We start from the raw sequence: 13,576 nt of genomic DNA, 5'->3' as shown, positions 1-13,576 counted from the left end.
CCGGCTTCTAGCTAAGTGGCACTCCCTCTGTGGAAGCGCACTGACCACCAGGGGGCAGCTCCTGCATTGAGCGTCTATCCCCTGGTGGTCAGTGCGCATCATGGCGACAGGTCGTTCTAGTCATTCCACCTTAACGGTCACTTAGGCTTTCATATATAGATTATACCGGTAGTATGCTCTCTGTGTCATGTAAGCACATATATAAATGATAGGCAAAGGGATGGTGATCAAAAAGAGTGGATATACTCAAATCTTCCTAAGAATCATGGTGGCAGTAAGCTTCCAGTAGGAGCAAAGCAAACACTCCCTTCAATCTATTTTATGAATCCCCTCTGAAGAGTTCCACATTCTAATCAACGCCTTTCGGTCACAAAGGTTCGGTGTCTCCATCTCCAAAACAGTAACCTATCACCAGGAATTGGAAGAATTGTGACATGCATTTACATCCGATTTGTTGGGGAGCCACTCTTATTTCCTCAGTCTTATATGGAAATGCCTTATGATCATGCTTACCCAAGAGTGGGACAACCCCACCTCCATCTACAGCATCCCAGAATTAAGGCCGTCAGGTCAGGGTCACACTACCCAGAAGGCCCCTGGGACTTGACCTGCTGACCTGAGGATTCTTTTCTACACTGTTACTAATGGAAGAAGAAAGCAGTCTAGTAAACTCACCCCAATGCCTTGGCATCAAGGGAATTTCCCTGGCTAGAGAGAAAGCACATTGCTCTTCTAGAGAATTTCCAGAGAAGGAGATTATGGCAACTTGGTTTGGTAACCTGGTCCATGTCTAGCAACTGTCAACTCGTAGCTATGGGGCAGCAAACAAATATTTGGAGAAGGGGTTGTACATAGCTTTGTTCTGACTGTGGGAACCAGTTCAACCCTGCATATGTTTTAGATCAGCAGGCTCTGCCATATTGGTGGGGAGACAGCGGTTTCAAAGGAAGAGCTGGAAGGTCAGAGGCATACCTGGTTTTATCTTGAGCTCTATTTGGAGATAGGGTCGAAGCCTGGGGCCCCACAGACAGAATCCAGCTTGCAATAGAGTTCTGTGTGGCTGGTCCTGTGTTCTTTTAAATCTTGATGTGAAAGCCTTTGTCAGCTCTGGGGGCATGTGTGGGGCTATGCAATCCCTGATCCCTGATTCCCTCAGGCCCATCGCTCCCTGTTGCCTACACAATTCAATTACTCACTCATTCAGTCAGTCAGCAAATATAATCAGGCCCCTTCTAGGGTCAGGCTGTGAACTCCTCTGGGTACTTGGGAAACAATGGAAAGCAAATTATATTTTTTTAATTCCTTGCTCTTTTGGAGACTATATTTTAATAGAGATAGATAACAGCTAATAAACCAAATAAGTTATATAGTGTATGTATAGTATACAAGAAAGTGATACGTAGGGGATCAGGAATGCTGGAAAAGGAAGAGGTGGTTGCTGGGAAGGTGAGATTTGAGAAAACACTTGAAGGACCTGAGGAGCTGACAGTTTGGAAATCTGGAGAAAGTGTTCCAGGAATGAAACAGCCAGTGCAAAGCAAGGCCCAGAGGTGGGAACAGCAATGAGGCCAACACAGCTTGTGTCTGTTGCCTGTGAGGCCCCTGGAGGCTCTGGATCTGACAAAACCTACTCTAGTGGCTCAGAAAATGAATCAAGCCAATCGTGGACCATCACCTGCACAGCATCCGAGCTGAGGTGTGGTGTTGTCCCTTGAAGATAAGGTGGGGAAATATAGACCAAACCCTGCCTTTTATGTCAGTGACACCAACATTCTTCCAAGAACAGAAACTCTGAAACTGCCTCTACCTCGTTCCTCTCCATTGTCACCAAATCATCTTAGATCTTTCTTCTCAAGTCTCTCAATCCTCCCCCTCCTACTTATTCCTCCACCAACAGTCTAATCCAGCCATTCATTGTAAAGCAGATATTATTAAGTACCTGTGCATGCCAGCATGAAGGACACAGGCCTCCCAGAGCTGACAGCTCAAAGGAATCTCAGCCCCCAGAACTTCATTAGAAGAATCATGCTGCCTCCAACTGGCATCCATGAATGTAGTGCCTGTTCCCTGCAAGCCATCTTGAATCTGCTGCTGGTCACTCTGAAACTCTGGATGATTCTCGAAAAGCTCCCTTATGGGCCTCAGAACCGGCTAGCCAGGTGTGCCCCTACCATCGCTTCCAGTCTCCCTTCTTCCTCCTACTGGAGCCCATCTGCTCCAGGGCTGGCTCCTTGACATCACCATCTCGCACTTCTGCCCACGCTATTCCCCGGTTCTGAATGTCCTCTCTTAAGAGTTCCCCAGAGTCACGTTTAGCCCTACATCCTTCCTCAAACTTTCTCCACTGACTGGGAGTAGGGAGGTCCCAATTTCTTTAATCACTCATTTTTTTACACTCCCTGAGTCTACTGTATGTTAGGACCTGGGTGAGCAAATGATTGGTCCACCCTCCTGAAACATAAAATCTGGTAGGGAAGATAGATAATTAATCCCCAAAATGAATGACTTTATTATTTATTCTGTTGTTTTATTTGTTTATGCAATGATTTTATTATTTGATATTAATGAAAGAGTGAATGATTCATCAACCATGTAAAGTTCTAGAAAGGAAAGGTACAAGATATTGTGAAAACATTTTGCAAATAAAACAGGACTCAATCTGGAGGTGATATTGGGCAAGGAAAGGTTTCCTCCTTGAAGACCCAACTTCCGAACAGAAAGGCAGTGCAGCTCTAGCCCACGGGACTCTCTGCAATGGGAAATGATCTGTTCTGTGATGTTTAACACAGTAGCCACCAGCCAAATAGCTACTGAACACTTGAAACATGGCTAGTGCAACTGAGAAACCAAATTTTAAATTGTATTTTAAAAAAATAATAAAAATTAAAAAATAAATTGTATTTCACTGTAATGAACTTAATAGCCACATGTGGCTACTGAGTACTGCATTGGATAGTGTGGATCTAAGGATGCGCAGGAATTAAATATGTTGGCAGTGGGCGGGGAGAAGAAAACACATGTGTGAGAGTCGCGAGGCTGGAGGGAGCACCGCATGCTGAGGATGTGGCAGGAGAGGGTGGCTGGGATTCAGAGCTGAGAGAGGCATCGTGAGAGGAGACATAAAAGGAGGGTGAAACCAAGCCATGAAGGGCTGAAGGCCATGTTAAGGAATTTCAGTTCTATCCAAATGGTATTGAAGAGTCGTAAGCATAAGAGTGACATGATCAGGTTAGCATCTAAAAAAAAAAGAATCATCCACCTCCAAGAACAAGAATGGACTGGAAGGGAAAGGGCATACATGAGGAAATCGGTTAGTTTCTCACACGAATCTAGACAAAAGTTGAAGGTATGTGTGTTGGAAATGGAGAGATGTGAAGAGATACACAGATTTATGCTATACGATTTCAGGCTTATCACCTATTGCCTGCCCTGGGTGACTTAGGGGAAGTCAGTTAAGTCTCTGGGCATCAGTTTTTCTTTTTTTTAATATATTTTTTTTATTGATTTCAGAGAGGAAGGGAGAGGGATAGAGAGGTAGAAACATCAATGATGAGAGAGAATCATTGATCCGCTGCCTCCTGCATGCCCCCTACTGGGGATCGAGCCCACAACCCGGGCATGTGCCCTTGGCCGGAATCGAACCTGGGACCCCTCAGTCCGCAGGCCGACGCTCTATCCACTGAGCCAAACCGGCTAGGGCTCAGTTTTTCTTTTCAAAGGTAAAATGGGAACAACAACCCCTTCCCTACCCAACTTGTATGACAATCAAATGGATATTAATATAGGTTAGGGAGATGGGTGAAAAGATGAAAGGAATTAAGAAGTACAAACTATCAGTTATAAAAATAGTCACAGGGATATAAGTAGAGCATAAGTAATATCCTATATAATAAAGAGCTAATATGCTAATTAGACTGAACAGCAGAACAACCATCCGGATGACCTTCCAGACGAAGTTGGGGCTGTGAGGGCCGGCCGGGGCTGCGAGGGCCGAGACCCTTGCACGAATTTCATGCACCGGGCCTCTAGTAGTCAATAATATTGGAATAACTACGTATGGTATCACATGGGTACTAGACTTGTTGGGGTGAGCACTTTGTAAGGTACATAAATGTCTAATAACTATGTTTCGCACCTGAAACTAATGTAATATTACATGTCAACTGTCAATTTTAACAAATTATAAATAGCCCTGGCTGGTTTGCTCAATCCCAGTGGAGAAGAGAGAAGAGGATCTGGAGCCATCTCACTAGACGCCTAATACTTGTTAGTTTCAGAGCCTCACTATTTTCAAGTATCAAATAAGAAGAATGGCAATCTATCTCACAGGGTCACTGTGACACTTCAATTAGATGAGGGACACCAGAACTTTTTTAATTGTCTGTTTTTAACTGTAAGTAACACTAATTCAACAATCATTTATTGAGCACAAAATCTGTTCCAGGCCATGTGTTGAACGCTAGGGCCTGGTCGGGAAATCATTTGATCTGGCTCTGCCAAGGCATCAGGGGTGAATTAATGAAATGTTTGACCAAAGATAGCTGGCTAATTTTTAAGATGATAATTTTACACGGCCCTTGGCAGAAAAAGGTTCCCCACCTCCGTGGTAGGGATACAAAGACAATTCTCTCCAAGAGCTCAGCTCATGGTTTAAAAGGAACCAAACAAGTCACCAACATAAATGCAATCTGATAAGGGCCAGGTAACGAGACATGTGAAGGTGGTGGGCTCTGAGGCAGCAGAGAGGCTTTCTCAGTCTCTCTTTCCTCGGAGGTTGATAAGCCAGGGAAGAACTGGTCATGAGTCATCCAGGAAGCCTCCCAGGAGGAAGCAAGACTTAAACTTACCTTGTAAGATACCAAGGAGTTGGGCAGGTAGAGGGGGTGAGAGAAGAACATTCCGGATAATGAAAACAGAGACATTTCATTCATTGGTAAACTCAACAAATATGAACTAAGCATATTACAAGTGAGGAACTCTAGAGAAATACAGATAAACAAGATATCACCCCTGCTTGGGGTGCACACATATTCCGCATGAGCAGACAGCCAGGCAAAGGCACTTGTAATTCAATGTAGGTAGTACAACGATCAACAGGAAGCTCAAGGTTCCCCACACAGTGAGTGGCTAATTCAAAATACTTCAGGTGGCTTCATACATTTCCTAGCAGGGTGAGAGGAGGCTGGAAAGAAAGGCAAAGGGCAGAGTGTGGGGGTGGGGTGCATATTAGTCATGTGACCTTGGGCTAGTTACATAATCTCATCAAAGTTCATTTCTTCCTGCTCCAAAACAGAGAATAATAAAAACTACATCAAAAGGTTGTCATACAAGCCCTAGCTGGTTTGGCTCAGTGGATAGAGCAACTGAAGGGTCTTGGCTTCGATTCCAGTCAAGGGCACGTAACTGGGTTGCAAGCTCGATCCCCAACCCCAGGTGGGGGCATGTGCAGAAGGCAACCAATTGATGTGGATGTGTCTCTCTCACATCAACGTTTCTCTCTCTGTCTCTCCCTGTCCCTTCCGCCCTCTCTAAAAATCAATGGAAAAATATCCTTTGTGAGGATTAATTAAAAAAAAAAGAGAGAGGCTGTCATACAGATAAAATGAAGTAATGCCTAAGCTTCCCTTATAAGATACCTGAATGAGGATGATAGCAGTACCTGGAACCTAATTAGTGCCCAAGAAATGTTAGCTGCCATTATCATCGTCACCGTCCTATTGTCACTATTGTTGTTTTATTAACTTGACTACGGGGAAAACCAAGTGAACGACTTAGGGAGAAGGATGTAGTACAACTGCTCTCAAGCTCTTAACTTTCTAACGTCCTTGAGAAAACAGAGCCACCAAGTCAAAATGGATTTTATGTTGCACTTTGCCCTCGCCCAGTGCTTCTCAGCATCTTTCATAGAAAGAACCCTAACCAGGAGGGGGATAGTGACTGCTCCTATGAGGTGCCTCCCTAACAGACTTCGACTTTTAAATACATTTGTCTTACAAATCCATTCCCCTCATTTCTGTCCTCCTCATCCTCATCGCCACAGGAAACAAAGTGCTTACGCATTTCCAGGCACTGTGATGGCAGCGCATATACGTCAGCTCATTGCATCCTCACCACAGACCTCGAGAGAGAGGTACAAGACCATTCCCATTTTACAGATTAGGAAACTCCAGCGAGAAACCTTAAGTAGCTTGTCCAAGATGACAAGCTAATAAACGTTGGAACTGGGATGATGATGCAGGCGGTCTGGCTCCAGAATCGGTGCTCTGTGCTTGCAGCTAATATACAGATGCCTCCTTCCTTAAGGAGGGGAGCAGCTCCATCCAGGTTTGCTGCAGCAAGAGAGCCTGGCTAAGGACCAATGCCCACAGCACTCATGTGGCTAAGGGGCCCACACAGATAGCGAGTTGGCCGCCACTGGGAGATGATTAAAATCTGCCATTAAACTGTGCTGTACTTAGAGCAGACCTTTTTTAAAGTAGCTGTTCATTGGGGGATTATATTTTCTTCTTGACAATTTCCTTAATGGCAAGGAAGGCTATATGTTAGAAGAACAAAGGAGGCCCAAGGGCAATAAGCAGAAGATTCTCACCAAGGTGGGGCTGAGGGGGAAGGAGGAGGAAAATTAAACAGGCAGAAGAGAAGATGTGCCTTCTTTTATTCCTATATTGCTCCAGTGCCGCCCACTCCTACCTCCTCTCTCTGCCATCTTCTCCGGGGGCACTAACAGGAGCCCAGGGCTCATTAAAGTTTAAACAGACTGATCAATATGGATAGAATGGTGAATTGTCCATCTGTAAATCGCCAAGCCCTTCATGAATATTTAAGGAACTAAAGTAGGAGGAGAAGAAAGGACCCAGGACTTCATTTTTCCCTCTGAAAAATAAGGAGAAAAGAATCTCTGTTGTTTCTGATCACCAGGATATAAAACTGAACAGTCAAGTGAAACTAAAAATGAACTAGTATTGGCCAGCATCACTTCCTTCCCCAAGCCAGCAAGCTGACTCCAATCCAAGGCTGCTCAAGGCAAACATCTGCCTAGCACAACTGAGTTGCTCCTCACTTGCCCAAATTCCTTGCTTTCTCAAAACACACCACATTCTAATGCCACAGTGCCTTTGCACATGCTGTTCCCTCTGAACAATATGAGGTTCCCTTCATTTGTCCACTTGGAAGGCAGGTCAGCCCAGTGACTAAGGGTGCAGTGCTGGAATCAGAGTGCTTAGGTTCCAGTCCTGCCTCCTTGTGAAGATTCAACTACATAATCCATGTTAACATGTTTTGTACCACATGGGCACACATGAAGCACAGATGTTAGCGATGATTATCAGTGACTTCTTCCACCTTAGGTCACACCTGACCATGCTATGCCTGCATGTTCCCATCCTCTGTCCCGTCTACCTTACGCCCCTCAGAGGTAACCCTTTCCTCAGCGCCAGTCACAGTCACTTTGCTCCCACCTTTCCTGTTTGGGCTGGCAGTTGGTCTCTGTCACTGCTAGACTGTCAGCTCCTGCAAGGCCAGGCCTGTGTCTGAAGTTACGCCAACACGGTGCCTGGCCAGGTGGACACACTCAGCAGGTAGGAGCAGGGAAGCACATGCGAGAAGGGAGCACCACAGCTGTGGTCTTACCTTGGTGACAGTGCAGCACGCGGCCCAGATGTCCTCGGAGGACTGCTCATGATGGTTGAACTGAGGCTCCCACTTGTTAATTGCCTGATCCGCAAAAGCCAAAAGGGTGCCCCTCTGGTCCACCAGAGCCGCACGGACACTGCCTGTCCCGACATCCACACCCACGTAGTAGCGCCCCGGTTCCTGATTTCCACCAGGCATGGCGTTCCCTCGGCCTATGGGGATCAAAGGCAAAACCACATGAAGACCAAGTGGGTCTGCAAAGTCAGGCTCAAGACCTATTGAAAGTGGAAATGAAAGGGGTGAAGCTAACGAACTGGTGGCCTTCTATGATTTATTCACCCCCAAAAATTGGTGAGTGCTAACAGTACGGTAACAGGCATGAGCTAGGTGGTGGGTGAACAAGACAGGCATCACCCCAGACATGGAATTTCCATTCTTGGGAGGGGGTCAGACATGAAACATTTATGAACTGTATGATTATTTAAGCAAAGTCATGATATCAAGTGAAAAGTGCTATAAAGGTAAGTAAAGGACTACAGGAGAATTGAGAATATGGAGGTAACAGATATGCATTTATTCTTACTGATTTGTCAAAACAAGGACAGTGGCCATGATACTGAATGGGAACTTCATCTACACAGTCAATCATTCATTTAAATAATTATCTGAGCATCTATTATGTGCCAAGCACTGTGAAAAGCACAAACCTCCCCACTTCTCCACACTAGGATTCTCCAAGGTGATTATATTTAAAATGTTTTTGTATTGATTTCAGAGAGAAGAAGGAAGAGGGAGAGAGAGATAGAAACATCAATGATGGGAATCATTGATCAGCTGTCTCCTGCACGCCCCCTACTGGGGATCGAGCCCATTATCCTGGCATGTGTCCTAACCGTAATTGAACCTCCTGGTCAACACTCAACCACTGAGCCACACCGGCTGGGCCAAGATGAGTATATTTAAATCTTTATGTTACAAGTGATCAAGCTGAGGCTCCAAGAGGTACATAACTTTTCTCTTAATGCTAAGTCCACATGCTTAAGAACAATAAATGTACATTATTATGACCATGCACATTATCCTGATGGGGAAATAGGTCTCTGAGAAGTTAAGGAATTTAGCCAGCAGCCCTCAGGGGCTGCCCGGGCCAGTCCCAGGTCTGTGAGCTCCTGAGTCTCCGCTCTTCCCTGTGTTGCTAACAGCTGGCAGTACAGGTTTGGAGAAGAGGCAAATATCCTGCAGACCCGTAATGAAGCAACTGGGAATTGGGAAGCAGCCTCGCGGGAGGCAGGATCAGGAATCTGTCAGAGAATCCGTTTTCCTTACAGACCCCTTGGGAGTTACAAGGAAATCTGACTGGAGGACACTCCGGAATGCCTTCACCTTCATTGCCACTCCAAGTCCCTTTGGTCAGATCAGCCCACGGTTCAGAAACCTCAGAGAGGCTTTCATGTTCCATATTTGGCTTTCAAAGAACTGGAACAAGCCCACCCCACCCCCTGCCCCAAGACAGCCACGCTGGTTAACATGCTACAGCTCCCCAGGTGAGCTCGGGGCGGTCCTAGCACCCAGAGTCCAATTTCAACAAGGGCTGCAGCATTCTGTGCCCCTTCCCCTTCAAAAAGGTAACGCTTTCTGGGGCAACGTCACACTGGGGGACACTAAAACAAAGCCAGCCAGCAGATGTTTGGTTACTGCTTCCTGGATATTTATTCCAGACAAAAACAGCTTCATTAAAAGCGACTGCTTCTGACTTCATCACAGAGATTTCCCAGCGGGGCTTGCCCCCGTTGGCTGGCTGGCTGGCAGGTGGAGAGGAAAATGGGGAAGCTATAGTATGAACATTTGCTACCTTCATCGGAGCCTCAGAGAACAACTCTCAGGCTCCAGCCCTCTCCTTCCTCATCTTCTCTCCCTCACAACCCTCCAGGAGCCCCAAAGGACCAGCAGCACCAGTGTTCACACCACGCCTTCCTTCACTCATTCAACAGTGATATCGTTTCTTCAAGCCACTTCTCAGAAAACTTAAATGAAACAGGTCAAAGCAGAGCTGCCCAGTTTGAAGCAGAGATCACCATGGCCCCCCCTCAGGACTCCGGAAGGTTGGCAACCTTTGGCTTAGGGCTGATACACAGCCCGAGGCCCTCAGCATCACATCTCAGGCTTCTAGGAGCTTCTCTCTGCCTGCTGTCCAGCTGTGTCCAACCTCGTCCTGCCCATTCTCACCCCCAGCTCAAGACATCCCAAAACTCCTTGTAGATTCCCAAGTGCATCCCACTGCTGCCCAACTGCCCATCACTTCAGACCTGCTCTTCCCTAATTCTTTCCTCCTCTGTCTGGTGACCACAGACCCACACTGTAAGATCCGGCTCCATCATCACCTCTTCAGGGAAGATCTCCTTGCTTTTCTCTGTCCCTTAGAGCCACCAGGGCACCATGTCCCTATTTTCTGTGGAAACTTACCAGTCAGAATTGTGACATTTTTTATTTCTCTATCCATCTCCCTTACTGGCCTGAACCTGAAAAAGGGAACTATTGATTTCCACATCGCCAGCTCCTAGCACAGGGTCTGGTACATAATCCGTTTCCAATAAATGTTTTCTGAGTGAATGACTAAATCAGTGAATCAATAGAAGACAAGGATGAACAAATTCATGTTTTAATAGTTTGCATTCCTAAATTGTATTGAAATGCAGTAGTGTTTTGTCTTGATTCTAATCTCCATGTGCTTTAGTCATCCAATTACAAATATTTATTGGATGCTTATAGCTACATTTTATTAATTCCTGGACACTCATTTTTTTTCTGCAAAATCAGACTGAATCTGACAATCAATGGCATCATACAATTAATTGGTAGCCTTTTTTCTTTCTTAGTAGTAAAAGAAATAATGATGCATCTTTCAATGAATGATATCTGCGATTTGAAGAAATGCGGACTGTGCCAGGCACCCTGCTCAGAACTCAGAATACAGTGAGGGACAAAATGGGACAGTGCCCCAGTTCAGAACTTCCTCCGTGTCATTATCTTCAAAAAGGATGAAGGGTGGCCAAGCTAGCTGGTGCACCTCCCTATTGCTCTCACACACACATCTTACTTTACTTGGGCTTCCTTCTCTTAGCTTCCCACAGCCTCCACTGTGAAGGGGCCTGGGGTGCTGCTCCTTAACACTGATCTTAGCATATCAACAACTCTCTGCCCTTGGCTAGAACATTCCAAAGACTACTCTAAGCACTTCAGGGAGAAACAAGGAACAAACAGAAAATGAAGAATACAAACATTCTTGCTGCCACAGACCTGGTTAGCCACCATCCAGACTTGTCTCCACTCCTCCCTCCTAGGTTCCTCCTCCCTTTGACTCTCTCTTCCTCTGCAGGGAGTACACCACTGTACCCCCCACCATCATACATCCTGACTTATTTCCAGTAAAATCCAAGGAGGGGGACTCCCACTCTGCAGTTCCGGTGTTTAGACCCATCTCTTTGCTAAACAGGAAAGAGCCCACCCTTCAGGGGAGCCCTCCCCTCGCCTGGTTCATTAACCAGTTCACTCCACTGCTGCTGGGATCACGGCTGTCCCCTTAGTCCAGTGCCACCACAGGAACCCAACAAGTCACCTGTCCTTAGGGAAATAATCAAAGGTGCCATGTTAACCGTGGGTCTGATGCTGTGCTAAGCAGCTTGTTTACGTCACCACTTTTTTTTTTTTTAACTATTCTAAAATTAGAATTTATTTGGAAAATATTCTACAAAAAAATCAAACAATTCCATAAAACAATTTAAAAAAAGTACTTGCAACAACATTAAGACAACTAATTTACTGGGGCGATTTTCCTCAGGATCTGTGTAAATCATAAAATATATATTCTATGGTAACGTTTTTAAGATATTTCTATGACCATGGTTGGCACCTATTAATATCTGCCATGGAAATCCTCCAAAATTCATCTTGTTTGCATTGAGGACTTATTGAATTCACTCACATACTGAACTGAACATGAACTCTCTCCTAATGCCTGCCCTTCAATGAAAAAATCATGGAATTTTTCAGAAATAGCCTGGGCACCTTACTGCAATTTTCATAGGGGTGTTGAACACACCGTCCTCAATACACTTTCAGTGACATATATATGAATATATACAGAGATCCCAAGTCTGACACCCAGTTGTTGTTTTTTATACATTCCCACTTTTAATTCTGACACTAACTCCTGAACATAATCAGAAGAGGAAAGTGAGTCATAGACAGGGAAAGTAACTCACTCCAGTATGTCATGCAACTAGTAAGAGAGCTGACAGCGATCCAATTCCCTCTGGCTCCACAGTCCCTACCGTTTTCTCAGGATACTACCCCGCCTGATACCCCTCCATTTATCAAATGGCCAAGGACTCTGCTGGGGGGCCCTGCCTACTTTGTCTCAGATAGGCTAACTCAGAACTCGGGCTGTCCACCTACAGAGACTGACCCCTCCCCAACGCCACGCTGCCTCTCTCTGGCAAACCATCGTTTCTAGAACGTATTACCAAGGATCAGTCAGGAAGAGTCAAACCCACAGGAAAAAGGGCTCCTATCTTCCCAGCATGGCTCGCTCACACCTCCCAGTTCATGTTTTTCTAAGAAATAGATCCTAATTGAATATTTTGGGTTCACCACGTTTTCCAGGATTATAGTCTTAAGTGATCTCTGTTGATGGTTTCCAGACCTGGACCCCGAAAGCAGGGAAGCAGAGAGGTTCAAGCCCTTGGTCAGCTTCCCTGAAACTCAACCCTGGGAGTTACACAAACTCTGCCAAAGGGCTTTCCTTGCCTTCCCGCTCACTCTGTGCCCTTTGTTCCTGGGTCAGAAGTACCATCTGCCGGTGTCCTGGACTCCAAACTATATCCCAGTGCCTCTGGGGCTCAAAAGATAAAGTCACTGCAAGATGGAAAACATTATTCCCTTTTCTAATTTTTTTTAAAGGATTAGGACCCTGCCATGTGTCTGGCACTTTCACATGTGTGAACCTCTTCTGACTAAAACCCGATCAAGTTGGCGAGTCTGTGCCCATTTGACACCTCAGTGGGATGGGGAAATTTGCCCCAAGTCACACAAACAGTAAACAGCAGCACCCATATTCGAACCCTAGTCTCTTAGGGTAAGGCTTAGGGCTCTTTCCACAACACCAACCTAAAATTAAAAACCAAGTCCTTTGACCACTTCTCCAATGACAATATCAACAGCAAATGCAGCAACAACTAGCATGTAGTAAGCTCTGCTCTGCAAATCTCCCATGTGATTTCATTTCATCCTTCTAACAACCGTGTGAGGTAAGCACCATGAGCCCATTCTCCAGTAAAGGAGACTGAGGTTCTATGCTATGATAAAGCTGTTGAAGGTCACTGAGCACAGAAGCAGAGGAGCTGGGATTGGAGGCTGAGTGGGTGAGGCTCCAAAGCGCAATTTACGAATGGTCCCATCTCATTCCTTTTAGGCAAAGATGAATATTCTAAAAAGCAAAACTGATGGGGATATGGAGAGAGTGGTCAGGCAGAGAGAAATAAAGACATGGATGGTGGAGGCCAAGAGAAAGAAAAATACTGGAGAGAAACTCAACCTGCACTGCCCACAAGTCCTGAGCCATCCCTAACTTCTCAGCCCACACGATGCTTCAAAGGGCAGCAAAGCCGCCTGTCCAAGTCCCCAGCATAAACTGGACTGATTTTTAGCCCCTATTCATCATCAAAAGATGGTTCTTACGATAAATATTTATACGGTTCATTAAGTAAGAGCCTGTATAAATATTATTAGAAATGTGCACAGGAAACCACAGACTTCACGGCTGATTCTTCAACCAATGTGCAAGCTGCTCAAATGCAGTGTGAAAAAAGGAGAGAGAGACCTGGACATGGAGGCTATTCTTTGTAAAACTATTTCAGCAATTCTAAGAAGGGGGGCCAACGCTGCA

The 13,576-nt window shown here is 45.5% G+C and overlaps 1 protein-coding gene across 16 annotated transcripts in view; it reads right to left on the bottom strand.

Moving 5' to 3' along the window:
• Nucleotides 1–13,576, bottom strand: part of FGGY (FGGY carbohydrate kinase domain containing) — a 420,488-nt gene that overhangs the window by 386,421 nt on the left and 20,491 nt on the right. For 14 of the 16 annotated variants that reach the window (XM_080655847.1, XM_080655856.1, XM_080655850.1 and 11 more), the window contains exon 2: nucleotides 7,630–7,844. In XM_080655847.1, coding sequence (XP_080511973.1) covers nucleotides 7,630–7,830 — 201 coding nt within the window. In that variant the 5' untranslated portion in view covers nucleotides 7,831–7,844. Of the gene's footprint in view, nucleotides 1–7,629; nucleotides 7,845–11,894; nucleotides 12,025–13,576 lie in introns of those variants that run through there. The other 2 variants (XM_080655853.1, XM_080655844.1) reach the window with 2 other exon arrangements.

Source organism: Plecotus auritus (genome assembly GCF_963455305.1).
Source record: "Plecotus auritus genome assembly, chromosome: 2".
In the NCBI taxonomy this organism is placed as follows: Eukaryota; Metazoa; Chordata; class Mammalia; order Chiroptera; family Vespertilionidae; genus Plecotus; species Plecotus auritus.
The sequence above is the reverse complement of the archived record's forward strand: the minus strand, read 5'-3'. Positions and strand labels throughout refer to the sequence as shown.